At 48.9% G+C, this 25934-nt stretch overlaps 1 protein-coding gene and 1 long non-coding RNA gene across 8 annotated transcripts; one reads left to right on the top strand and one right to left on the bottom strand.

The window, feature by feature from the left end:
• Positions 1 to 1415: 1415 nt before the first annotated feature.
• LOC129047992 (uncharacterized) lies at positions 1416 to 8382 on the bottom strand. The gene is made up of 3 exons (XR_008509949.2): positions 8260 to 8382; positions 6129 to 6238; positions 1416 to 3400 (listed from the first exon to the last, which is right to left on the bottom strand). It is a non-coding gene; the product is annotated as an uncharacterized LOC129047992 (long non-coding RNA).
• Positions 8383 to 8432: 50 nt separating this feature from the next.
• KIF12 (kinesin family member 12) lies at positions 8433 to 25419 on the top strand. Of its 7 annotated transcripts, XM_054520500.2 has the most exons (20): positions 8433 to 8820; positions 9000 to 9223; positions 17770 to 17835; positions 17926 to 18004; positions 18488 to 18615; positions 18727 to 18802; positions 19181 to 19315; positions 19486 to 19621; positions 20451 to 20542; positions 20722 to 20878; positions 21597 to 21715; positions 21802 to 21906; positions 22474 to 22576; positions 22658 to 22748; positions 22957 to 23043; positions 23432 to 23522; positions 23596 to 23700; positions 24289 to 24389; positions 24480 to 24598; positions 24931 to 25418. In XM_054520500.2, the coding sequence occupies exons 2-20, from the start codon at positions 9147 to 9149 to the stop codon at positions 25068 to 25070; spliced, it is 2007 nt and encodes a 668-aa protein (XP_054376475.2). In that variant the 5' UTR covers positions 8433 to 8820; positions 9000 to 9146; the 3' UTR covers positions 25071 to 25418. The 7 variants fall into 7 exon arrangements, with proteins under 7 accessions (XP_054376475.2, XP_054376472.2, XP_054376478.2 ...); XM_054520497.2 differs by having other exon boundaries at positions 24289 to 24598; positions 24931 to 25419; XM_054520503.2 differs by lacking the exon at positions 23596 to 23700.
• Positions 25420 to 25934: the final 515 nt, after the last annotated feature.

Here is a 25934-nt window from a genome sequence, read left to right as displayed (position 1 = left end):
AATGAATTCCAACAAATTTACAAGAAAAAAACAAACAACCCCATCAAAAAGTGGGCGAAGGACATGAACAGACACTTCTCAAAAGAAGACATTTATGCAGCCAAAAAACACATGAAAAAATGCTCACCATCACTGGCCATCAGAGAAATGCAAATCAAAACCACAATGAGATACCATCTCACACCAGTTAGAATGGCAATCATTAAAAAGTCAGGAAACAACAGGTGCTGGAGAGGATGTGGAGAAATAGGAACACTTTTACACTGTTGGTGGGACTGTAAACTAGTTCAACCCTTGTGGAAGTCAGTGTGGCGATTCCTCAGGGATCTAGAACTAGAAATTCCATTTGACCCAGCCATCCCATTACTGGGTATATACCCAAAGGACTATAAATCATGCTGCTATAAAGACACATGCACACGTGTGTTTATTGAGGCATTATTCACAATAGCAAAGATTTGGAACCAACCCAAATATCCAACAATGATAGATTGGATTAAGAAAATGTGGCACATATACACCATGGAATACTATGCAGCCATAAAAAATAATGAGTTTATGTCCTTTGTAGGGACATGGATGAAATTGGAAATCATCATTCTCAGTAAACTATCGCAAGAACAAAAAACCAAACACCGCATATTCTCACTCATAGGTGGGAATTGAACAATGAGAACACATGGACACAGGAAGGGGAACATCACACTCTGGGGACTGTTGTGGGGTGGGGGGAGGGGGGAGGGATAGCATTGGGAGATACACCTAATGCTAGATGACGAGTTAGTGGGTGCAGCGCACCAGCATGGCACATGTATACATATGTAACTAACCTGCACATTGCACACATGTACCCTAAAACCTAAAGTATAATAATAATAAATTAAAAAAAAAAGTCAGAAACACTTACAATGTATTCTTTCTGAAGCCTGCTGCCTGGAGGCTTCATCTGCATGATAAAACTTTGGTCTTCAAACCTTTTATCATAACTCAGACATTCCTTTCTATTGATAATAACTCTTTTAACCAATTACCAATCAGAAATTTTTTTATTCTACCTATAAATCTGGGAGCCCCCACCTGCACTCTGCTTCAAGTTGTCCCACCTTTCTGGACTGAACCAATGTATATCTTAAATGTATTTGATTAATGTCTCATGTCTCCCTAAAATGTATAAAACTAAGCTGCACTCAACCACCTTGGGCCCGTGTTCTCAGGGCCTCCTGAGTGAGGGCTGTGTCATGGGCCATGGTCACTCTTATTTGGCTCAGAATAAATCTCCTTTTAATAATAATTTTCAATTTAATAATAATTTTTAATAATAAAATAAACGTTTTACAGAGTTTGACTCTTTTTTCAATAGTATTACACCACAGATGTCTGCTGCTATGATTTAAATTATATCAATTGATACAGGGTGCTTAGCTCAGTCGTTGGCCCATTGTGTGTGATTCATAACGTTTGCTGCTATTAGCAGTAGCTGCAAATAGTATGTAGTCATCATTACAGTAGTAGCAAAGTGGTAGTAGTATAAATACCGAGAGAAGCAATCGTGGTGGCAGTACTGCAGTAGAAATACTGGTGGTAGTAGAGTAAGAAGTACTGTGTTTTAGTCCATTTTCATACTGCTATAAAGAGACTACCTGGGACTGGGTTTATAAACAAAAGAGGTTTAATTGACTCACAGTTCCTCATGGCTGGGGAGGACTCAGGATACTTACAATCATGTGGAAGGCGAAAGGGAAGAAAGCACCATCTTCACAAGATGGCAGGAGAGGGGGAGAGTGAGCAAAGGGGAAGTGCCACACTTTAAAACCATCAAATCTCACGAGAACTCACTCACTATCACGAGAACAGCATGGGGGGAACCGCCCCTATGAGCCAATCAACTCCCACCACGTTCCTCTCTCGACACATGGGGATTACAATTCAAGATGAGATTTGGGTGGGGATGCAGTAGAGGCCGTAGAAGCAATAGTAGTAGAAGTACTGGTTGTGGTGGTCATAGTAAGAAGTGCCAGCAGTAATAGTGGAAGCATTGGCAGGGTCGTAGTAAAGGACTAGAAGGACTACGAGAAGACAGTGGCAGCAATCCTAGCAGAAGTCGTAGTAGTAGTACCAAAATGGGCATATGTGCCAAGGGAGGGAGGCAAGACTAAGAGAATCCAGCACCCCTTTAATTCTGGGGAGAAAAGAGAGGGTCCAGTTTATGAGAATTGGAAAAGAGAGGGGTCTAGGTAGATGGAGCTGGCAAGAAGAAATGAAGGGTACAAAGCCCTAGAAAGTGGTGCTAATCAATCCACCTAAGCTGGATGAGAGGCTAGGACTCGGTCTTGGGATTGATGAGAGTCTCATCTGGTGTTGTGGTGGGGGCTGTGTCTCCCCCCAGGGAGGCAGAGGCAGCATTTGCTCTCAGAAATCCCAGGTCCCTGGAGCAGGCAGGGCTTTTGATGCCTCTAGCCCACGCTCCTCCTCATGTACCTATGGCAACACTGAGGCTCTGGGTGCGTGTTGCAGGGTTCTCTTGGGCAACAGAGCAAGGAATAGTGACTCCAGCTTGGGAGACGTGCTTCCCACCGCTCCGGAGGGACCAACTTTGAGGACTTGGATGCTGGACTTATGTGGAAGTCCCAGCTCCACGTTCCAGCTCCTTAGTTGCCAGAGCGGCAAGTCAGCAGCCGGGGCTGGCACCCATCCAGCCCTGGGAACTTGGTGTCCTCCGTGCAGATAAGGCGGGTGGGGCTTCCCAGGAAAAGCCTGAAGGAGGGAGGATCCCCACGTTCTGCTCATCCAGAAGAGGAAGTAGAAATCAGTTTTTAGCCAGGACTGTTCCGTGGGATTCTGTCTTCTGAAGGCTTGGAGTATGATCCCCCCATTCTTCCCAGCCTTCCACCCCACTAAACTATAGTTCACCCTTCCACTTATCTCATCTCTGCTGTTCCCTTTTGCCTGAAATGCTTCCCTTCTTCTCCTCTGCCTGTCCCAATTCCTGACCATCTTTTCAAGCCTGTCCCAATGCCACCTCTTCCAGGAAGCTCTCCTGGACTCTCCATCCCTTGCTTTCTGGTCAGGAATCTAGTTCCTATCCTGGGCTCCCAGGAAAATTCAGTTCCAGCTGCTGCTGTTGTTGTTCAGTTTCACAGACGTGCCCTGAAAACCTATTCAGTTTATCACATTATCTTGCCTCTGCCTTCAGAGAGCTTAGAGTTCTATGAGGCAGACAGATGTTGACACCTTCTCCCCACCACCAAATGGGGAAGTTCATAGGGCTGGTTGGTGCAGGAGGCTGCTGGTCCTCAGAGGAGGGCTCCCAGCCCCAATCCAGGAGGGCTTCTTGGAAGAGGATGCATCTGTATTCACAACCAAACAACACAGTGGGTCATCAGCATCTGGGTGGAAAAACCTAGGAGAGAGAAAAGGTCTGGAAAACTCTTAAAGGATCCCAAGGGCCCCTCAGGCAGGGCTTGTAGGCAGCTCACTCTATTTGGCTCATGCTTTCTCGGTGAATTCCAAGCTAGCAACGAAAAGAGGGATTCCAGGAACCTCAGTGAAATGGCTCATCAGGAAGTTTGGTCCCAAGGGAAGGGTGGACAGACTAGAAGGACACACACAATGCTCAAAATAACCACAGGGGCCAGAACAGTGGCTCATGCCTGTAATCCCAGTAATTTGGGGGGCCGAGGTGGGCGGATCACTTGAGCCCAGGAGTTGCAGACTGGCCTGGGCAAGACAGCAAAACCCTGTTTCTACAAAAAATACAAAAATTAGCTGGGCATGGTGGCACACGCCTGTAGTCCCAGATACTTGGGAGGCTGAGGTGGGATAATCACTTGAGCCCAGGAGGTTGAGGCTGTAGTACACCATGACTGCACCACTGCACTTTAGCCTGGGCATAAGACCAAGACCCTATCTCAAAAAAAAAAAAAAAAAAAAAAAAATGCCCACAGGACCCAGGAGATTACTCTATCAGAAGCTATCCCAATACATATTCTGGGTTAATGACTTTGGACATCAAGAAAAGCTAAAAGCCAAGGCTGTCAACCCTGGCTGTGCATTAGAGTCACCTGGAGTGGGCTGGGGGCGGTGGCTCACACCTGTAATCCTAGCACTTTGAGAGGTCGAGGCGGGTGGATTGCCTGAGCTCAGGAGTTCGAGACCAGCCTGGGTAACATGATGAAACCACGTCTCTACTAAAATACAAAAAAGTTAGCCGGGCGTGGCAGTGTACGCCTGTAATCCCAGCTACTCAGGAGGCTGAGGCAGGAGAATTGCTAGAACATGGGAGGTGGAGGGTGCCAGTGAGCTGAGATCATGCCACTGCACTCCAGCCTGGGTGACAGAGTGAGACTCCGTCTCAAAAAAATAAAAAATTAAAAAAAATTAAAAATCACCTGGAGTGGTTACTAAAGTGTCTTTACTAAAAGACAAAACCTGGCTTTAGGGTGTTTCATTTCCTCTTATTGAACCATCATGCTATCATCAAACAGACATTTAGAGGATGTAGCTCTGCATCAGGCCCTGTTCTGGGCGTTGGGATGTGATTCTCACACTCAAAAAACTCATTGGCTCTCGCCTGTAATCCCAGCACTTTAAAAGGCTGAGGCAAGTGGATCACCTGAGGTCAGGAGTTCAAGACCACCCTGACCAACATGATGAAACCCTATCCCTACTAAAAATACAAAAATTTAGCTGGGCATGGTGATGCATGCCTGTAATCCCAGCTACTTGGGAGGCTGAGGCAGGAGAATCACTTGACCCCAAGAGGAGGAGGTTGCAGTGAGCCAAGATTGTGCCATTGCACTCTAGCTTGGGCAACAGAGTGAGACTCTGTCAAAAAGAAAGAAAGAGAGAAAGGGAGAAAGAAAGAGAAAGAGAGAAAGAGAAAGAAAGAAAGAGAGAGAGAGAAAGAAAAAGAAAGAAAGAAAGAGAGAAAGAAAGAAAGGAAGGAAAGAAAAGAAAGAAGCTGAGTGTGGTGGCTCACACCTGTAATCCCAGCACTTTGGGAGGCTGAGGCGGGTGGATCATGAGGTCAGGAGTTCAAGATCAGCCTGGCCAAAATGGCGACACCCCGTCTCTACTAAAAACTACAAAAATTAGCCAGGCGTGGTGGCATGCGCCTGTGGTTCTGGCTACTCAGGAGGCTGAGGCAGAAGAATCGCTTGAACCTGGGAGGTGGAGGCTGCAGTGAGCCGCAATCGTGTCACTGCACTCCAGCCTGGGTGACAGGGCAAGACTCTGTCAAAAAAGAAAGAAAGAGAGAGAGAGAGAAAGAGAGAGAGAGAGAAAGAAAGAGAAAGAAAAAGAAAGAAAGAGAGAGAAAGAAAAAGAAAGAAAGGAAAGAAGAAAGAAAGAAGGAAGAAGGAAGGAAGGAAGGAAAGAAAGAAGGAAAGAGAAAGAAAAAGAAAGAAAGAAAGAGAAAGAAAGAAAGGAAAGAAAGAGGACTCACCTGGAGTGGTTAAAAAATACACCTGCCCCGACCCCACCTCAATTAATGAGACTCTCTGTGGCTGGGGCTAGGGTATCCAGGTGATTCTGACGCCAGGGTAGAGATCCACTGGCTTAAAGCATCACTCAGGGTCTCCCAGGGAAGAAGGCAGGGCAGTGTGCAAGATGGTATGGACACATGTTTCAACAGAGATGGTTAAACTAAGGCAAGTTGTCTATTTAAAAGTTCAACTTCAGTTATCCAAGAAGTTCAGCTTTGCAAAACAGCTCAAAGAAGCAGGCTCATCCTCAAGGATGAGTGCAATGGCACTCATCCTTGCAAGGCACTCAGCTTTGCAAAACAGCTCAAGGAAGCAGGCTTATCCTCATCCTCAAGGAGAGGATGGAAGCTAGGGACTAGCCAGAGAAAGATCCCCGCTCTGCCACTGGCCTACCTGCCCAAAGTGGTTCTGGACTTAGGGCAAGTTACTGAACACCTCTGAGCCTGTGTCCTCATCTGTAAAATGAGGACAATCATGGCGTCAGGCCCAGACTTTGACTATTAGTTAAAATGAAGTAAAGAAGTGTCCATTGTTCAATAAATATTAATTCCCATCCTCTGACCCAGAAGGTTCTATATACATGAAGGCATCATTGTGCAAGAGATGGACTTTAATGCCCCTTGACATTTTTACATAGTGACTTACCATTTTTAGAGGAAAATATCCAGTTCATAGGTAAGTCGTTCCCGGGTGAATGGTAGGCAGACATTGACTCAGGGGAAAGCTAAGTATATTCCTAGAAGAAGAGCTAGATCCTGGAAATGACAGGGAGTTTCAAAAACCCTGGAGTCTTTTGATTTCCCAACCATCTGTAGAGGCTTGTCTTTACTAAAAGACAAAACTGGGCTTTAGGATGTTTTATTTCCTCTTGTTGGACCATCATCCCATCATCAAACAGACATTTAGAGGATGTGGCTCTGCATCAGGCCCTGTTCTGGGCGTTGGGATGTGATCCTCACGCTCAAAAAGCTCATTGGCTCACGCCTGTAATCCCAGCACTTTAAGAGGATGAGGCGAGCGGATCTCCTGAGGTCAGGAGTTCAAGACCAGGCTGATCAACATGATGAAACCCTGTCTCTACTAAAAATACAAAAAATTAGCCAGGCATGGTGGTGCATGCCTGTAATCCCAGCTACTTGGGAGGCTGAGGCAGAAGAATCACTTGAACCCAAGAGGCGGAGGTTGCAGTGAGCCAAAATCATGCCATTGCACTCTAGCCTGGGCAATAGAGTGAGACTTTGTCTCAAGAAAAAGAAAGAAAGAAAGAAAGAAAGAAAAGCTCCTCCTATAGTGGAAAGCCTGACTTTAGTATCTTCTGGGGTGGGGGTTGGGGGGGGCAGGCAGTTAGAGGAAAGAGTGGCGGCCCAGGGGCACCAATGGGTTTCTATGTCTCTCCATCTCTCCCTAGAGTCGGCTCTCCCACGAATGCAACTGCTGTCCCAGCCTGTACTGGCCTCCTTTCGTTTTCGCATCTGTAAAATGCAGTATGGAGCCAGACAGAAGTGAATTCAATGATCTCTGCATGGAGAATTTTGGGAAATGTAATGAGTCCTGTGGCCTCCACTCGTGTTTTAATTAAAGATGACAGCAAACTCTGTTGGGAAAAATTTCACAACAGGCCCTAGACCCATCTGGCTTTTCCTCTCCGTGGGGTACAAGTGGAGAAATGATAGATGATTGTCATGTGATATAAGGAGAACCTCCTCCCTCGCAGACCTTCTTTCTCATCTCTGCTCCACCTCAGTACTGTGCCACGCTGCCTCGCAGGGTGAGCCCCAGACTGGGCTCGGCCTCTTCCCACCAAGACTTCAGTCTCTAGCTGAAAAATGGCCATAAGCCCTCCTGTGTAATGTGCTGCTGGGGTGCTGGAAAGAGCAGAGAGCAGCGACACGGGGGCTCACCTGGGCCTAGTAGAGGCTGGCCTCCACCCTCTGGGGATTCTAGATTTGCATCGGACAGTTTGGTCTGAGAGGCCAGCTTGGCCCAGGCGAGAAGAATGTCACCCTGTTTCTGGGTGCATTTGAGAGCAGCTTTGTGACAGGAGCTGATGATCTCCATGACAAATGAGTCCCTAAATGAATCCTCACATCATGGAGTTGAGTGTTTTTTGTTAGCCCCCAGAGGAAGGGAGGGAAGAGAGATGGAGGCCGAGGAAGGACACAGAGAAGCGCCCAGCAGGCCTCTCACCAGCACCCCGCCTCCTTCCTAGCTCCTTTCTTTCCTTCTACCCATGTTTGCTAAGCTCCCAGTGTGTGCTGGGCCCTGGGCTGGCTCATAGACCTCAGGGATGAAGCATCCACAGTCTCTGCTGCCCAGCAGACAGGAAGAGAGAAGCCCAGTGTGATCAGTGCTGCAACGGAGGGGAGCCCGGGAGACTGTGGGGACTCAGAGGCGGGCTCTGACCTGTCCTGGCGGGTAGGGGGTGGCAGGGAAGGCGTTCTAGGGAAAGCTTTCAGGGCGAGTCCATCCAGTGGAAGACAGCACTCCTGAAAGAGGGAGAACCACCGGCACAAGCAGAGGATGGAAGCAAAGCTTTGGGGACTGGAGCGCGGGAGGCAGGGGTGCAGGGTGGTGGAGACCACAGCTGGAGGGATCAGCAGGAGCTAGAGCCCAAATGGCCTCGAGTCCCAAGCTGAGAGCTCAGACACTCTTCAGAGGCCCGAGAGAGCCAGGGCAGGGTTTTTCCAGGAAAGGATGGCTGGGCTAACTGGAGGAGAGTGGATTGAAGGGGATGGACCGGGGGGCAGGGGGTTGGTTGGGAGGGCCCCCTGATTACTCGTGTTGCTTTCTTCACTCTCTCGGAGAGTGCATCTTGAGGGCCTGCTCGTCTCTCACCACGCATCAGCTGGTCAGCCCCTCCTGGGGCTGGGCACTGGCTCAGGAGTGAGCTGCAAAGCGCAGGCCCGCACTCCACAAAGCTTCCTTTGTGATGAACCGGGCCGCGGGGGCGTGGTGCTCTGCTGCCCTCTAGCGAGGGTTGGGGATGCGCCCTGTGCGGCCCAGCCGGCTGCTAAGGTCCCTGCAGGCCTTCCACCTGTCCTATCCTCAATCGCGTCAAGGGAAGCAGAGACTCACTGTTCCTGAGGAAGGAGTGCAGTCTGCAGACAAAAACAGGGTGAAGAGGAGAGGGGGTACACAGAGGAACTCAGCCGTAGCTGTGGGAACAGGGAGCACCGTGGTCAATGGGGGTACCCCTGGCTGGGAGCCCAGCTTAGCAGCTTTAGTTTCCTGGAATGAATAAGCCCAGACTCCGAAGGATGGAAGCGTGGTAATAGTGATGATGGTGGTGACGGTGGTTGCAGTGACTAAATGACTATGGCGCCTGCTGGTTACGTAGGTATTGGTGGTGATGGTCGAGTTTTGGTGATGGTGGTGATGGGGTTATGGTGATAGTGGTGGTAATGATGAGGATGATGGAAGTAGAAATAGTGGTGGTGGTGATGAAGGAGATGGCTAAACAGCTACTATGAACAGTCTCATATATGTCTTTTTTTCTTTTCTTTTTTCTTTTTTTAGACTGGATCTCACTCTGTTGCCTAGGCTGGAGTGCAGTGGTACCATCTCGGCTCACGGCAGCCTCAACGTCTGGGCTCAAGTGGTCCTCCCACTTCAGCCTCCTCACCCAGCTAATTTTTGTAATTTTTGTAGAGATGGGGTTTCACCATGTTGCCCAGGCTGGTCTTGAACTCCTGGCTCAAGCGATTCTCCTGCCTCAGCCTCCCAAAGTGCCGGGATTACAGGTGAGAAGCACCATGCCCAGTCTTATATATGTCTTTAGTTGGATATTTGAACTCATTTCTCTTAGGCAGAGACCTAAGTGGAATTGCTAGATCATAGGATGGGGATATGTTTATGGGATGGGGATATGTTTAGCTTTAGTAGATATTGCAAAATTGTTTTCTGAAAATGGTTCACAAACAGTACTGCCTGTCTTTTTAATTGTATTCATTCTGGTATGTGTGTACTTGTATTTCACTATGGTTTTCATTTCATTTCCCTGGTGACTAATTATGTTGGGCAATTTTCATATGTTTATTAAATATTTGGATATCATATTTTGCAAAATGCCAGTTCAAATCTTTTGGTCAGTTTTAAGTTGAGTTGTTAGTCTTTTTCTTACTGGCTTGTAGAAGCTCTGTATATATTCTGGATAGAAGTCCTTTGTCAGATATGTGTATTACAAATAACTTTTCCCAGTCTGTGGTTTGCTTTTTTACCTCTTAAATGCAATCTTCTGATGAACAGTTTTTCATTTCAATGTGGTCCAATACATCAATAGTTTTTATGGTTAGTGCTTTTTTGTGACTTGTTTAGGAAACTTGTCTACTCTCAATGTCAGGAAGATATTATCTAGATTTTCTTCTAAATTTAGATACATCATTAATTTTAAATTAATATTGTGAATGATGTAAAGTATGAAATCAAGGATTTTTTTTCTTTCCCTAAATGGATATCCAATTAATCAAGCCCAATTTATTGAAAAGAACAATATTCTCACAACTGAGGGCAGCGTTTCCTTTGTCATAAATCAGGTGATGCATATGGATGGATGTGTTGCTGGAGGCTGTTCTGTTCCATTCGCCGGTCTTTGCACCAATACCACACTGTCTTGATTACTGTAGCTTTACATTAAGTCTTGGTATCTGGTAGTATAAGTCCTCCAACTTTGCTCTTCTCCATTATTATCTTGGCTGTTGTAGTCTTTTGCATTTTCATATAAATTTTAGAATCAGCTTGTCGATTTTCATTTTTAAAAGTCCCTGCTGGGATATTGATTGGCACTGCATTGAATCTACATATGTGAGTTGCAGAAAAGTAACATCTTCACAATACTCTATCTTCTAATTCATAAATATAGTAATTATCTCCTTTTATTCAGGTCTTCCTAAATAACAGCAATTTTTGCTATTTTCAACATTTTATTTCAAACGCCTTTTATTAAATTTATTTCTAAGACATTGTGTTTTTTGATGCTGCTCTAAATGTTAAAATTTTAATTTCCAATTGGGTATTTTATATGTAATCAGCAAGTAATATATAATATATGTGTACTGACATTGTATCAGAGACTTTGGAGATTCTTAAGAATTTTCTATATACATATACATCTGTGTATGTATGTATGCTGTGAAAAATGACAGTCTTATTAACTTAATTCTTTCCTTCCAGTTTCTACATACATTGCTGCCTTACTATACTAGGATGATGGTAAGAGAAGAGGAAGTTGTTTTATTATTAAATATGATGTTACCTGTAAGCTTTTTTTGGTAAAGAACCTTTATTCAATTAAGAAATTTCCATCGTATTTCTAGTTTGTTGAAAGCTTTTATTTTTATCATAAGCAAGTGTTAAATTTTACCAAATGTCTTCTCTGTATTTATTGAGATGACCATTTGAGTTTCTCCTTTATTCTATCAAAGCGTTGAATTACACTGATTGACTTTCAAATGTTCAAGCAACTTTTGAGTTACTGGACTAAATCCACATGTATTATGCATTTTCTGTATTGCTGAATTTGATTGGCCAGTAATTATTTGGAATCTTAACAGTTGTGCTCATGAGAGCTAATGGCCGGCAGTTTTCTTTTCTTATTATGTCATTGTAAGGATCAGATATCGGGGTTAGGCTGGCCTCATTTTTTAAAAAATGAATTTGGAAATTCTCCCTCTGGCTCTATTGCTGACATTTTGTCTAAGATTCATTTCATTACTTCCTTAAGTGTTTGGAAGATTCACCGGTGAAGCCATCTAGGCTAAGTGTTTCCTTTGTGGGGAGGTTTTTAATTACAAATTCAACTTGTTTAACAGATATAAAACGATTCAGATATCCTACTCTTTTCTCTTACACATTTTAGGAAATTGAGATTTTTAAGTGATTTGTTCATGAATTCACAAACATGGTCAAGTTCAGGTTTATTGACATAAAGTTACTCATAATATCCTCTTATTATTCTTTTAATATCTGTAGGATCTGTAGGAAAGTCCCTTTTTTATTTCTGATATTTGTACTTGGCATTTTCTCTTTTTATTTTCTTTCTTAGTTTGTTAAGCATTTATACAAGTTATTGAGCTCATCAAAGAAACAAGTTTTGGCTATTGTATGTCAGCTATGGGTTTCATTCATTTCTGCTATTAGCTGCATAATTTCTTTCCCTCTTTGTTTAGGTTTAATGTGCTATTCTTTTTCTGGTTTCCTAAGATGGAAACTTCAATGACTGATTTTTCAATCTTTTTTTTCTTTTCTAATATAAGCAGAGCTTATGCATTTCTTCTCAGCATTGCTTAACTACATAGTTTACTTCCCTTATTGTTAATTTCAAAATATTTTCTAATCATCATCATGATTTATTCTTTGATCCAGAGGTCATTCAGGAGTATTTTTGTTTGATTTCCAATTATTTGGCAGCGGGGGAGGGGGGCGGATTTTCTAGTTACCTTTCCCTTACTGATTCTAGGTTGATTCCCCTATAGTCAGAGAACATACTCAATATTATTTCGATCACTCAAAATTGTTAAGGCTGGCTTTACAGCCCAACATCTATTTTGGAAAATGTTTCATGTGCATTTGAAGACAACGTGTATTCTGCAATTATTGGGTATAGTATTTTGTATATGTCATTTAGATCAAGTTGGGTAACAGTGTTGTTCAAATCTTCTATATTTTTACTGAATTTTTACCTGTTGTTCTTTAGTTACCAAGAAAGTTAGGTTGAGATTGGCATTCATGGTGGTGAATTTGTCTATTCCTTCTGGTAGTTCAGTTATTAGATAAATACAATTTAAGATTATTATGTCGTCCTGTTGAATCACATAATGTAATAAAATGCTTCTCACCGTCTCTATTGATGCTTCTTGCATTAGAGTCCATTTCGTCTGATGTTAATGTGACTGTACTGCTTTCTTTTGGTTAGGGCTGTTGTGATATAACTTTCCATTCTTTCATTTTCAATTATTTCTTTTCTTAAATTTGAAGTTGGCTTTCATTTTTTTCAGTATAGAAACATTTTGTTTCTTGTATCCAGTCTGACAATGTTTGTCTTTTATTTGAAGTGTCCAGCCCATGTACAATTAATATACTTGCTGATATAATTGGGTTTAATTATATCTTGTTATTTGTTTCTTATTTGTTCCATTTATTCTTTGTGTCTGTCTTTCTCTTCCTTCCTTCCTTCCTTCCTTCCTTCCTTCCTTCCTTCCTTCCTTTCTTTCTTTCTTTCCTTTCATCTCTCTTTCTTTTGAGACAGAGTCTCGCTCTGTCGCCCAGGCTGGAGTGCAGTGGCACAATCTCCGCTCACTGCAAGCTCCACCTCCTGGGTTCACACCATTCTCCTGCCTCAGCCTCCTGAGTACCTCGGACTACAGGCGCCAACCACCATGCCCGGCTAATTTTTTGTATGTTTAGTAGAGACGGGGTTTCACCATGTTAGACAGGATGGTCTCGATCTCCTGACCTCATGATCCGCCCGCCTCGGCCTCCCAAAGTGCTGTGATTACAGGCATGAGCCACCACGCCCGGCCTCTCTCTCCCTTTCTTTTTCTTTCTCTCTTTTTTTCTCCTTCCTTCTTTCTTTCTTTCTTTCTCTCTCTCTCTTTCTTTCTTTCTTTTTGAGATGGGGTCTTACTCTGTTGCTCAGGCTGGAGTGCAGTTGCACAATCATGGCTCACTGCAGCCTTGACCTGGGCTCAGGCGATCCTCCCACCTCAGCCTCCCAAGTAGCTGGGACTACAGGCCTGTGCCACCATACTCAGCTAATTTTTGTATTTTTCATAGAGATGGCTTTTTTCCATGTTGCCCAGGCTGGTCTTGAACTCCTGGGCTCAAGCAATCCACCTGTCTCAGCCTCCCAAAATGCTAGGATTACAGGTGTAAGCTACTGCACCTGACATCTTTGTGACTTTATATCTCATTTTTTGTCTTCTTTTGAATCAATCAAGTAGTTTTAATTCATTTTTCTCTATTAGCTTCTCAGTTTTAACTCTTGTTTCTATAGTAGTTACCTTAAAGATGTCGCTATACATCCCTAAACTACTACAGTCTACCTTAAGTTAGTACTTTTATCACTTCCCAAACAATTGAAGAACCAATGCTACAATTCTATGGTTTAACTCAATTCACTCCACTTATCCTTTATTCTAGTGTAATGTCTGTTTGCTTCTATATATATTATAAAGGTAGCAAAAAGTTAGTGTTACTTTCTTTTAAACAGTCAAAATGATTCTTTTTTTTTTGAGATGAAGTCTTGCTCTGTCACTCGGACTGGAGTACGGTGGCATGATCTCGGCCCACAGCAACCTCCACCACCTGGGTTCAAGCAATTCTCCTGCCTCAGCCTCCCGAGTAGCTGGGATTACAGGTGCCCACCACCATGCCCGGCTAATTTTTGTATTTTTAGTAGAGACAGGGTTTCCCCATGTTGGCCAGACTGATCTTGAACTCCTGACCCCAGGTGATCCACCTGCCTCAGCCTCCCAAAGTGCTGGGATTACAGGCGTGAGCCACCGTGCCTGGCCTCAAAATGATTTTATATACATCCTATATTTATTCTTTCTGGTGCTCTTTATTTTTTCCTTTAGTTCTATCTCATTCAACATATAAAAAGTTTCCTTTATATATATTTCTTGTAGTGATGATGAACTGGAGGTGAACTTCTCAGCTTCTGTTTGTTCAAAAATGTCTATTTTACCTACATTTGTGAAGGATACTTTTGCTAGGCATATAATTCCAGATTGATTTTTGTTTTTTAATCTCAGTATTTTAAAGATGCACTGTCTATTGTCTGTTGGCATCCATAGTTTCTATTCAAAAGTAGTTGTCAGTCTTCTTATTGCTACTTTGAAGGCTATGTTTTTTCCCCTAGGGCTGCTTTTATGGTTTCTTCTTTGTCTTTGGTTTTCAGCAGCGTAAGATGTGCTAGATATTTCTTTATATTTATCTTTAAAGTGGGCTACAAGGTTGCACATAACCAGGCTCCTATTAACCTTATAATCTTTTTTTTTTTTTGAGACGTAGTCTTGCTTTGTCACCCAGGCTGGAGTGCAGTGGTGCCATCTTGGCTCACTGCAACTTCTGCCTCCCAGGTTCAAGTGATTCTTCTGATTCAGCCTCCTGAGTAGCTGGGATTACAGGCCTGTGCCACCATGCCTGGCTAATTTTGTATTTTTAGTAGAGACAGGATTTCACCATGTTGGTCAGGCTGGTCTCAAACTCCTGATCTTGTGATTTGCCCGTCTCGGCCTCCCAAAGTGTTGGGATTACAGGCATGAGCCACTGCACCCAGCCACCTTTATGATCTTTTGTCTCCCACTCTTCCCTTGCTAACTGTGTTCCAACCACCCTGGCCTTCTTCCATTCCTTGAAAACACACTGGTCATACTCCACCTCAGGACCTCTGCATTGGACATTTATTCTGCCTAGGATAATCTCCCCCCAAATATTTGCATGACTAACTCACATTCCTCCTTGAAGTCTTTCCTCAAAAGTCACTTTCTCAATGAGGTATTCCATGACTATACTATATAAACGACAACCTGTTCGCCATCGCCAACACTGACTGATACTACTTCCATAGCACTTTTCAGCTTTTAACATGCTATGTAAGTTATTTATATGCTTATTTTTATTATCTGCCTTTCCCACCTCACTAGAGGGTAAGCTCCACAAGGGTAGGAATTTTTATCTGTTTTGTTCACTAATGTATGCATCTCAAGTGCCTAGAAACCTGCCTGACACCTAGAGGAGGCTTAATAAAAACTTGCTCATGACTGTTCAATTTAAGGGTAGCAGATGTTTGCATTCACTGTTAGAGAACAGAACCAGGACTTTGCTCCTGCATTTGTGATTCAAAGGACATCAAATCATGTACACATTCTGACCCAGGCTGGGAAGCCTGGCGCACAAGCCCCCACTGACCAGCATGCAACATATCCCCTGTTTCTGCACTTTTATCAAAATCCCTTCAAGGCTGGGCATGGTGGCTCATGCCTGTAATCCCAGCACTTTGGGAGGTTGAGGTGGGTGGATCACCTGAGGTCAAGAGTTTGAGACCAGCCTGGCCAACACGGTGAAACCCTGTCTTTACTAAAAATACTAAAGTTAGCTAGGCGTAGTGGTGAGCACCTGTAATCCCAGCTACTTGGGAGGCTGAGGCAGGAGAATCACTTGAACCCAGAAGGTGAAGGTTGTAGTGAGCCAGGATCGCAACATTGCATTCCAGCCTGGGTGATGAGAGAGAAACTGCATCTCAAAAAAAAAAAAAAAAAAATCCCTTCAGCGTGGCTCATCTCAGTCCAGCCTGAGGAGGGCCAGCAATCTGACCAAACCAATGCACGCTAAGATGCTAGTGATTGATAGTCTTTAACACTTTCAACAGCTTTTAAAGGAGCACCTTGTTCATTTATTGTGTTTACTCCTGACAAAAGCAACTTGCCATAGCAAGCAGCATCAGGATGTACAGCTCATAGTTCTGGGTTTAAACTCTCAGTTCTGCCATTTGTCGTTTTCTCCTTAGATAACCACCCCTGCCTTTTGCTGTTTTATTCAGTTTTTTTTTCCTTTGAAAAACAGCGATAGTAATTTTTGTCTTATCCACCTCAAGGACTCAAAAAATAGATTAAGGAACTTCAGAGTTGAAAGGGAACTTAAGAGATCATCTAGGAATTTTTATTTTTGTTTTTAGGTAATTATTTACAACTTTCACTTTCAATGACACTGTCTCATTGAAATCTCAGAACAACCATGTCAAATAGGAGAGAAGTCATTAATCTCTTTTTACAGGAAGGAAACAAGAGAAGCCAAGACTCTGTGGCAAGTTAGTGCCAGAGCTGGGGGCAGTGGTTCTTAGTTCTACAGAACTTTCCCTGTGGCCCCTGCTAGAGGGTCCTATAACCAAAAAGTCAACTGGCTCTTTCTTATACATCTCCATTGCCTGGGGAGCTCACTGCCATCCACGACAGCCCATTCTCCAGCAGGGTGGCTTTGATAGTTGGCTGTCATTTGTGGTGGTATAGAATGTGTTACATTGAGAAAAAGTGATTTTTAGGGCTTTCACCCTAATGTGTGTTTGGGGGCCAGAGAGTTTGCAGAAATATTCAGAGAACATAAAAGACAGCCAGAATGACAATAATAATAACAATGTCAATCTGATGGTGTCACATCCCTGTTTGTAACCCTTCAATGGCTTCCTGGTTCCCTGAAGAATGAGTCTAGACTCCTTGATGTGCCCACCATAAGCTAGGTCCAGCCTCAAACTACCTCTCCATGCCACACTCATCTCCCCACCCTGGCCATCCTGACTCCTGTTTGCTTTGCCTGGAATACCCTCACCTCCTCCCCACCCCCACTGGCTCCTACAGGCCTCTGTACTCCCCCTAAAGGCCCTACACACTGCTGGGTTGTACTTATCCATCTCCCCAGCCACACTATGAGCTGGGAAGTGTCAGGGGCTGCATGGGGTTCCTCTGCCCTGGTGCCCAGCATGGAGACTGGCACAGAATAAGTGATTGCCCCATCCCTGCACATTCACAGACATCTCTGCTGTTCTCATAAGCCAGACCAGGAGAGGGTTAAACAATCATGCTGGCCTAGGATTAACTTTGGCATTAGAGAGGCAAGTGCCCCAGTGTTTTTACCAGATGCTTGGAAACCTGTTCTCAGGTCAGCTCAGAGACTCAGTCCAGCCAGGTCGTCCCTAGAGCTGACTGAGACCTGTGCCGCTTCTTGGGCCCTGAGCTGAGCTGCTGGGGGTGGGAGTGGGGGGTATGTGGAGAGGGTGGGAAAAGCTTGGTCCTGTGCAGGCTAGCTCTGTGGCCTTGGTTGAGTCCTTCCTATCTGCTTAGGTATCCCCATCTGGGCACAAAGGAGGCCGGTCTTGGTGGTCCCACGGGTCCCTCTTGTGAGGACTGGTCAAGAGCAAGGGATCCTTAGACTCCAGAACCCCCTAGCTAGGGGTCCCCTAGCTTGGGAGAGACTTTCTCCACCGCAGGGGTGAGGAAGGGTAAATCTTTAACGAGCTAGCCCTGGGCAGCTGGAGTCTTTCCGGATGGATGGCTGCCTGGGATGGGGGATGGGGCGGGAATGCAAGATGTGTGTAGACAGTCCCAGTGTTGTGGAGAAGGGAGGGTATTGGCGGGGGGTAAATAAAGGCGACGCGGGCGGAGCTAACTCCGTGTGCAGAGCAGGACATGGAGGAACGCGGGTCACCCGACGGGTAAGCGGATCTTCAGAGAGGTTCGAGGAGTCCTGAACAGCCGCTAGGTGCAGGTATGATAACTCGCATTGCTGCCCACAGGGATCTCGCGCGGAGCCTGGAGCAAGGGCCAGAGGGGCCGGAAACGCCCATCCAGGTGGTGCTCAGGTGGGTATAAGTTGGCTAGGAGGCACCTGGGGGAGGCAGGGATCGCTGAAGACATCAGGATGTACCATCTGCCCTTCTGTCGGACCCCAGGGTACGTCCCATGAGCGCGGCCGAGCTGCGTCGAGGGCAGCAGAGCGTGCTGCACTGCTCAGGGACCCGGACTCTGCAGGTGAGGAACCCCTCCCTCTATCTCCCCAATAAAAAATCCCGGGGACGCCAGGTCCCTTCCCCCAGACAACTTTGCCCTAGGCCCCGCCCTCCCCCGGAGTGGTCCTGTCCCAGGTGCCCCACCCTCCCCAGAGTGCCCCTCCCTTCCAGGATGCCCAGCCCTCAGCCAGGGTGCGCCGTGCCAACCCCTCCGAGTGCCCCGCCCCTTCTGAGTGCCCGCCCACCCAAGGTGCCCACCCTCCCCAGAATGCCCCGGCCCTACTGAGTGTCCCCCACCCACCCCAGGGTGCCCGCCCACCGAGTGCCTCACCGAGCGCCCTACCCTCCTCCAGGGTGCCCCGCCCTCCTCCAGAGTGCCCCGCCCTCCTCCACGGTGCCCCGCCCCCCTCCACGGTGCCCCGCCCCCCTCCACGGTGCCCCGCCCCCCTCCACGGTGCCCCGCCCTCCTCCAGAGTGCCCCGCTCCTCTGCCCCACCCGCGCCAGGTGAGCCCTCCAGGCGGGGGTCCAGAAGTGGCGTTCCGCTTCGGTGCGGTGCTAGACGCGGCGCGCACGCAGGAGGACGTGTTCCGGGCGTGCGGCGTGCGGCGCCTGGGGGAGCTGGCGCTGCGCGGGTGAGTGAAGCTTCGCCTCCGCTCCGCACCGGGCCTGGCGGGGCCCCGAAGCACCCCCAGCCCCCACCTCAGGTAGCCGCCCGAGTCCAGCCACGCCCTTGCCGCCCGCAGCTTCTCCTGCACTGTTTTCACCTTTGGCCAGACGGGCTCCGGGAAGACCTACACCCTGACTGGACCCCCTCCCCAGGTGGGCGAGCGCCGGCGGAGCCCCCGCGGGGCGGGGCGGGGCTGGGTGGGCTGGAAGCCCTGGGGAGCCGCAGGCGGCGCAGACTCCCAGAGGGAAGGGGCTGGGACGATGCCGCCTGACCCATTTGTTTGCAGACGAGGACGCTGAGGACCAAAGAGAAGGGATTTGCCCAATTTGGAGCATTTGGGCTTCAACTTTGGCCCCTTCCTAGCTCTCAGTTTTCTCATCTGTAAAATGGAAGTGACAGTACCGATTATGAATTAAATGAGCCATTGTTTGGAAACTTGGCACGTTTCCCGGCGCACGGTATCATACATGCGCTACAGAGGGTAGTTATTACTGTGGAGATGACGATGGCTCAGCTGGTTTTGCCCCCAGGGGGAGGGGGTGCCCGTACCCCCCAGCCTGGCTGGCATCATGCAGAGGACCTTCGCCTGGCTGTTAGAACGCGTGCAGCACCTGGGTGCTCCTGTCACCCTTCGCGCCTCTTATCTGGAGATCTACAATGAGCAGGTAAGGGAATGCGAGGAATAGAAATACAGCCCATGAGGAAACGGAGCGCTTCTTTCCAGGGAGCCTGGATCAAAGGGCAGAAGGGGCGGTGGGGACTGTTGTCAGTAAGATCTGGGGGTGGGTGGACTCAGAAAGATCCTCTTCCCTCACTCTCCTCCCTCCCCTCCCAGGTTCGGGACTTGCTGAGCCTGGGGTCTCCCCGGCCCCTCCCTGTTCGCTGGAACAAGACTCGGGGCTTCTATGTGGAGCAGCTGCGGGTGGTGGAATTTGGGAGTCTGGAGGCCCTGATGGAACTTTTGCAAACTGGTGTGTGCTGACAGCGGGGAGTTTTGCGGGTAGGGGTGCCCATTCCTCAATTGTTCACTGAGTGTGGACTTGGGGCCCAGACTGCAGCTGCAGCTTCAGAAATGACTCCTGGGGGAGGGGGGGAAGGACCAGTAAACTACAATTCAAAAGCATGGCCCAAGGGTACCCCCTCCCCCCACTGCCAACAAGGCCTGCTAATTCTGCCTTCCAAACTCCTTTCACAGCCTCTCCTCTGTAGCCCAGGGCCTCGGCCTCAGTCAGGCCTCATTCTTGCTCCCTGGTGGTCTCTGCACCTCAAGGCTCTCCCCTGCGCATCCATTCTCCTCTATGCTGCAAACCCCATCTCTCTTTGCCTCCAGACCCTCCACCCTTCCAGGGCCCTGAGGATCAAGGTCATACCTCTTAGCCTAGCCTAAAGGCCCTTTCAGCCTCATTCTTTTTTTAAAATCAAGTATTTATTGGGCACCCCTCCTTTGGCAGGCACTGGAGATGCTGACTGTGGATTCTGGCCCCAGCACTGTGCCACACCTCTCAGCTGATCTTGCTGCCTCAGTTTCTCCCCCTCCTTTCACGAAGCAGTGGGAGAGATGTTTATAAAATGCAGATCTGACTGTCATTCTTCTGCTCAGTTTTCTCTATCCTTCATCCACCCATCTGTGCTAGAGCGGGACCGAACATCCCATCGTTCCCTGAACAACACCCACTTTGTTGCCTCCCTGCCTTTGCATGAGGCTGGCCCCTCCGCCAGGATTCCTTTGCTCCTTTTTTCTTTGTTGATGATGACCTGTTCTTCCTACCAGGTCCAGTTCCTGATGTTTTTCCCTTCCAGGTCTCAGCCGTCGAAGGAGCTCAGCCCACACCCTGAACCAGGCCTCCAGCCGAAGCCATGCCCTGCTCACCCTTTACATCAGCCGTCAAACTGTGAGTGCTCCAGCCTGGGAAGGTGCTTACCCAGGGCCACCCGGCAAGGGTCTGTGTCTGGACATATAAACCAACTTGGGTGTGCATGGGGGGTAATAGTGGAAACCCTTGGTCCCATAACCTTGTGGCTTTGATGGGGACAGTCCCTCCCAAGTCCCCATGAAGCTCTGATCCCTCAGGCCCAGCAGATGCCTTCTGTGGACCCTGGGGAGCCCCCTGTTGGTGGGAAGCTGTGCTTTGTGGACCTGGCAGGCAGCGAGAAGGTAGCAGCCACGGGATCCCGTGGGGAGCTGATGCTTGAGGCTAACAGCATCAACCGAAGCCTGCTGGCCCTGGGTGAGACCTGGGGGCCACCGGTGTGATTTCCTGTCTCTCTTCTGTGCCTGGCTCACAGCTCTCCACAGCGGAAGATACCAGAGGAGTTGTAGTAAATAGAAGAGGGTTAAAGAGCTGCGATCCAGAAACCAGAGGCCCCATTCTGGCCCCAGCTCTGCTGTTGACTTCTCCCTTCGTAAAACACTGCTTATGAATGTATAAACTCTAAGGGTGTATAAAGTTCCATGCTAATTTGGGAAATAGAACCACTCAACTGCAGAAGATGAACCCTCAGAAACATTTGGCATGTCCCTTGTGCAGTTGGGAAGACTGAGGCCCAGTAAGGGGAAGGGACTTGAGCTTTCTCCCCGTCCCTACCCCAGGGTATCGGACCTGGAGATCCTCAGGGGCTGGGCCCTCAGTATTCCTCTGTGGCATGCATGCGAGATGCCCGCGAAACTCCTTTGTGTACAATCCATTTGTTAGAAGTTTCCTGCTGAGTGCCTGAGTACCAGGCACTTTGCTGGGCATTGAGGGTCAGGGTCTACAGGGCCTTCTCTGCCCTCGAAGAGTCCCGGTCTGGTGGTGGAGGCCGATCTGACTGAGTCATGAGATCATGTGGAAAGATGGGTTTTTAGGGCGACACAGGCCTGGGTGGAGAGCCCAGCTCTGCAGCGTCCCAGCCTGATGGCCCTGGGCAAGCGATGTAACCTTCCTAACTCTTGCTCTCCCTCCCCAGGTCACTGCATCTCCCTGCTGCTGGACCCACAGCGGAAGCAGAGCCACATCCCTTTCCGGGACAGCAAGCTCACCAAGTTGCTGGCAGACTCACTGGGAGGGCGCGGGGTCACCCTCATGGTACTTAAGCGGGGCCTGGCAGGGAAGGTTGGGTCTTGAGGAAGGGGCCCCCAGAGAGGAGCGCTCAGGGGGAGTGTACTCCCCAGGTGGCCTGCGTGTCCCCCTCAGCCCAGTGCCTTCCTGAGACTCTCAGCACCCTGCGATATGCAAGCCGAGCTCAGCGGGTCACCACCCGGCCGCAGGCCCCCAAGGTGAGTATAGGCAGGCACAAGCTGAGGGACAGGAGTGGAGATGCTGGGGGATCAGGCAGGAGTTGGATCCTGAGTCCCTTGATTGAAGTCTTGGACTGGGTCAAAGTTGGGATTAGAGTTGGAATCCTGGAAATGGTGTCATGGTTGTATAGGGTGGGGTCAGGGTCCCAGCCAGGGTCATGCCAGGTTTAGGGCAGGTCTAGGGTTGGAGTTTGAGTTGGGATATGATTCAGGGTCTAGCTCAGTTGGTATCATGGTTAAGTGGGAGTTGATGTGGGGCCTAATATGGGGTCTTGTTTGGAATCATTATCTGGCCCAAGGTTTGGACAGAACTGAGTTTGGGATTGGACTCACAGCTGAGTCCAGCTCAGAGTGGGGCCCTCCAGGACAGTCCAGTTAGGACAAGGTGCCCCCTCCAGGCAGATACAGCCTTGTGCCAAGATGCAAGGCTGATGAATGAAGCATGGGCTGGATTTTAGGCCCCAGTTACTTCCCACACCCGGAAGTTCTTGTGCAGTGCACGACTTACGCAACCATAAAGGTGGCTCTGGGCCTGTTTCCCTACAGTCTCCTGTGGCAAAGCAGCCCCAGCGTTTGGAGACAGAGATGCTGCAGCTCCAGGAGGAGAACCGTCGCCTGCAGTTCCAGCTGGACCAAATGGACTGCAAGGGTATGGGCTTCCTGGAGGCAGAGTAGGATGGGGATAGGGTCTGGGGCTCCTGTGGATCCACCACCTCCTGCTTCCCTGCAGCCTCAGGGCTCAGTGGGGCCCGGGTGGCCTGGACCCAGCGGAACCTGTACGAGATGCTACAGGAGTTCATGCTGGAGAATGAGAGGCTCAGGTAGGGCCCAGCCCACAGCCAGAGGGATGCTGCCCCCAACTCATCACTGCTAGGCTGCTTCTGCCAAGCTGCCTCCTCTCCCTCTCCCTGGCTCCCCTATGTCCCCACCTGCTTCCTGAGCTAGTGCTATGCTGCAATGAGGAGGAGCTGACTGATGCCCCACCCCAGCCCCATTTCCTACCCCTTCCGGGCTTGTGATCTCCCCTAGGAAAGAAAAGAGCCAGCTGCAGGATAGCCGAGACCTGGCCCGGAATGAGCAGCGCATCCTGGCCCAGCAGGTCCATGCACTAGAGAGGTAAGCAGAGCCACCAGCTTGGAGCCAGGCCTCCGGACAGAGGGCAGCTGGGAAAAGGGATGGCTTAATGAAATGCTTGAGGCTGGCCTCTGGATTCAGACCAACTAGGTTCAGTTTCCAGCTCTGCCACCGACTAGCTGTGTCACCTGGGGCAAGTCATTTAACTTCTCACTGCCTGGGTTTCCTTTTCTGTAAAACAGGAGTCATCATCGTGCCTACTTCTAGGCTTGTTTTAAAGATCAGAGAGAATGAGTTAACATGTAAAACCTTGAGAATGGGGCCCGGTACCTGGTACGGGATCCAGGAGTATTAGCTGGGAAGGGGATTTGAAAGCCAGCGTGGTGATAGGGTTGGAGGCTGCAGGCATAGACCCTACTGTTCTTTCTAGGCGGCTCCTCTCTGCCTGCTACCGTCACCAGCGGGGCCCTGACCTGACCCCACCGTGTCCCTGCTTGATGGCCCCAGCTCCCCCTTGCCACGTGAGTCTCACTGTCCAGCCTGGAGGGGTGACGAGTAGGGATGTCATGGAGTCTCTGACACACCCTTTTGCAGGCACTGCCTCCCCTCTACTCCTGCCCCTGCTGCCACATCTGCCCCCTGTGTCGAGTGCCCCTGGCCCACTGGGCCTGCCTGCCAAGGGAGCGCCACCTGCCCCAGGTAGGAAAGGCCATGGCGGGAGTCGGGGAAGGCTGGGAGAACTGGAGACCTTGATCCAGGAGTCATCAATCCAGAGCCCCAGGGATTCCAGGGCTGCAGGCTGGATCATGGGGAGTGAATGGCTGGCTTAGGACTCCCTCTGCCCGGGTTTGAAATAGCAGTTTGCCTCACCCTCCCTCCTCCCCACCCTGCCCTGTCAGGGCCAGGAATTCATTCTGTCATTCACTTATTCATTGACTCACATATCTACTCACTTACGGATTTACTGAACCGTACATTCACTCACTCCTTCAGTAACCCCCCAAGCTCCTTGCTTTATACCAACCTCTCTTCTGGGCTCTTTGAGGAGTCAGAAATAGACCAGACATGGTTCCTGCTCTCAGGAGGCTTCTAGTCTCAGGAGAAGACGGTAGAAGAACCACCTGCTGCACACAGAAGGCGACCAATACCCCACCCCTTTATGCCATCCTGACATTCTTGGTACCTTGTGGGGTAGGCATGGTGGAGTGTCATGGCTAGCACCAGGTAGGTGGGACACAGAGAGGCAGGACTGAGGTCACCTAGAGTGGACTCTCATCTTTCCTACAGGTGTTGGACCCTGAGGCCTCAGGTGGCAGGTCCCCATCTGCCAGGCCCCCACCCTGGGCACCCCCATGCAGCCCTGGCTCTGCCGAGTGCCCAAGAGAGAGGTGGGTCCCTCCCTGGGGCACTGAGGTCGGAGAGGGGTGGTCTGGGAACTCAAAGGCTCACCTCCCGTCTCCCAACTCACCCTGGCCCAGGAGCCACAGTGACTGGACTCAGACCCGAGTCCTGGCAGAGATGTTGACGGAGGAGGAGGTGGTACCTTCTGCACCTCCCCTGCCCGTGAGGCCCCCGAAGACATCACCAGGGCTCAGAGGTGAAGAAGGGAGAGAGGGAGGGGCCCCTAATGTTCTCTGTGGTCTTGGGGTAGAACCCACCCTCTCCAGGCTTCAGTCTTATCTCTGAAATGGGGTGGGTGTTGAGAGGTGGCTTCTAAGATCTTTCTACTTCCCAGACTTGGAATTCTCTTTTTAGGAGCATCTGCATGCCCAGATGTATGTTGGAGCCCATGGTGTATGGTGGTGGGGTGGGGGGAAGGGTGGAGGGTACCTACCCCCTGAGGCTTCTCCAGAGAATGTTGGGACCCAGATGGACCTGGGTGGGGAAGGGCCCAGGAGAGGGCAGGCCTGGAGTCTCACTGCTCCTTAGGTGGGGCCGGGGTTCCAAACCTGGCCCAGAGACTGGAGGCCCTCAGAGACCAGATTGGCAGCTCCCTGCGACGTGGCCGCAGCCAGCCACCCTGCAGTGAGGGTGCACGGAGCCCAGGCCAAGTCCTCCCTCCCCGTTGAAGGCCAAGTGGGAACCCAGGAGACTGCTGTGTGACCTCAGACTGGGCTCCGCACTCTTGGGCTTCAGTCTGCCCATCTGCTGAATGGAGACAGCAGCTGCTACTCCACCTGCAGCTGGGCTAGGGGTGGGGACTTGGGGTGCTATTTAGGGGAGCAAGGTGATTCAGGAGAAACCAGGCAGCAGGGGATGAAATACATGAATAAAGAGAGGCATCAGCTCCAAGTCTGGTTGGTTCTATCCTCGGGTTGTCAGTCATTTCCCCGTGGGGAATTAGAGAGAGGAAGGGCTAGGACTCTTGGCACAGATGTGTGTCCCCTTCCAGTCTGGAATATCCCAAGCTCCCATCTCCTTTCATATATATATATATATATATATTTTTTTTTTTTTTTTTGAGACAGAGTCTAGCTTTGTCACCAGGCTGGAGTGCAGTGATGCAATCTCAGCTCACTGCAACCTCCGCCTCCTGGGTTCAAGCGATTCTCCTGCCTCAGCCGCCCAAGTAGCTGGGATTACAGTCATGTGCCACCACGCCCAGCTAATTTTTGTATTTTTTTTTTTTTTTTAGTAGAGATGGTGTTTCACTATGTTACCTAGGATGGTCTTGATCTCCTGACCTCGTGATCCACCTGCCTCGGCCTCCCAAAGTGCTGGGATTCTAGGCGTGAGCCAGCCTCCTTTCACGTATTATACAAGTTTTGATTAAGCAACTGCTATATGCCATTGGGTAGGCGGGGGGGAATTGAATGGCAAGCATCTCCATGAAGGAGGCATGAGGGAAACTGATTTGGCCTGGAGCACAGGGAGATGGGTGGTCAAGGGGCTCACTCTGTGTCACTATGGGTCCTGGTGCTGGTGGGGATCAG

Source organism: Pongo abelii, chromosome 13 (genome assembly GCF_028885655.2).
Source record: "Pongo abelii isolate AG06213 chromosome 13, NHGRI_mPonAbe1-v2.0_pri, whole genome shotgun sequence".
Taxonomy (NCBI): Eukaryota; Metazoa; Chordata; class Mammalia; order Primates; family Hominidae; genus Pongo; species Pongo abelii.
Note: the sequence above shows the minus strand (reverse complement) of the source record. Positions and strands in the feature narration are given on the sequence as shown.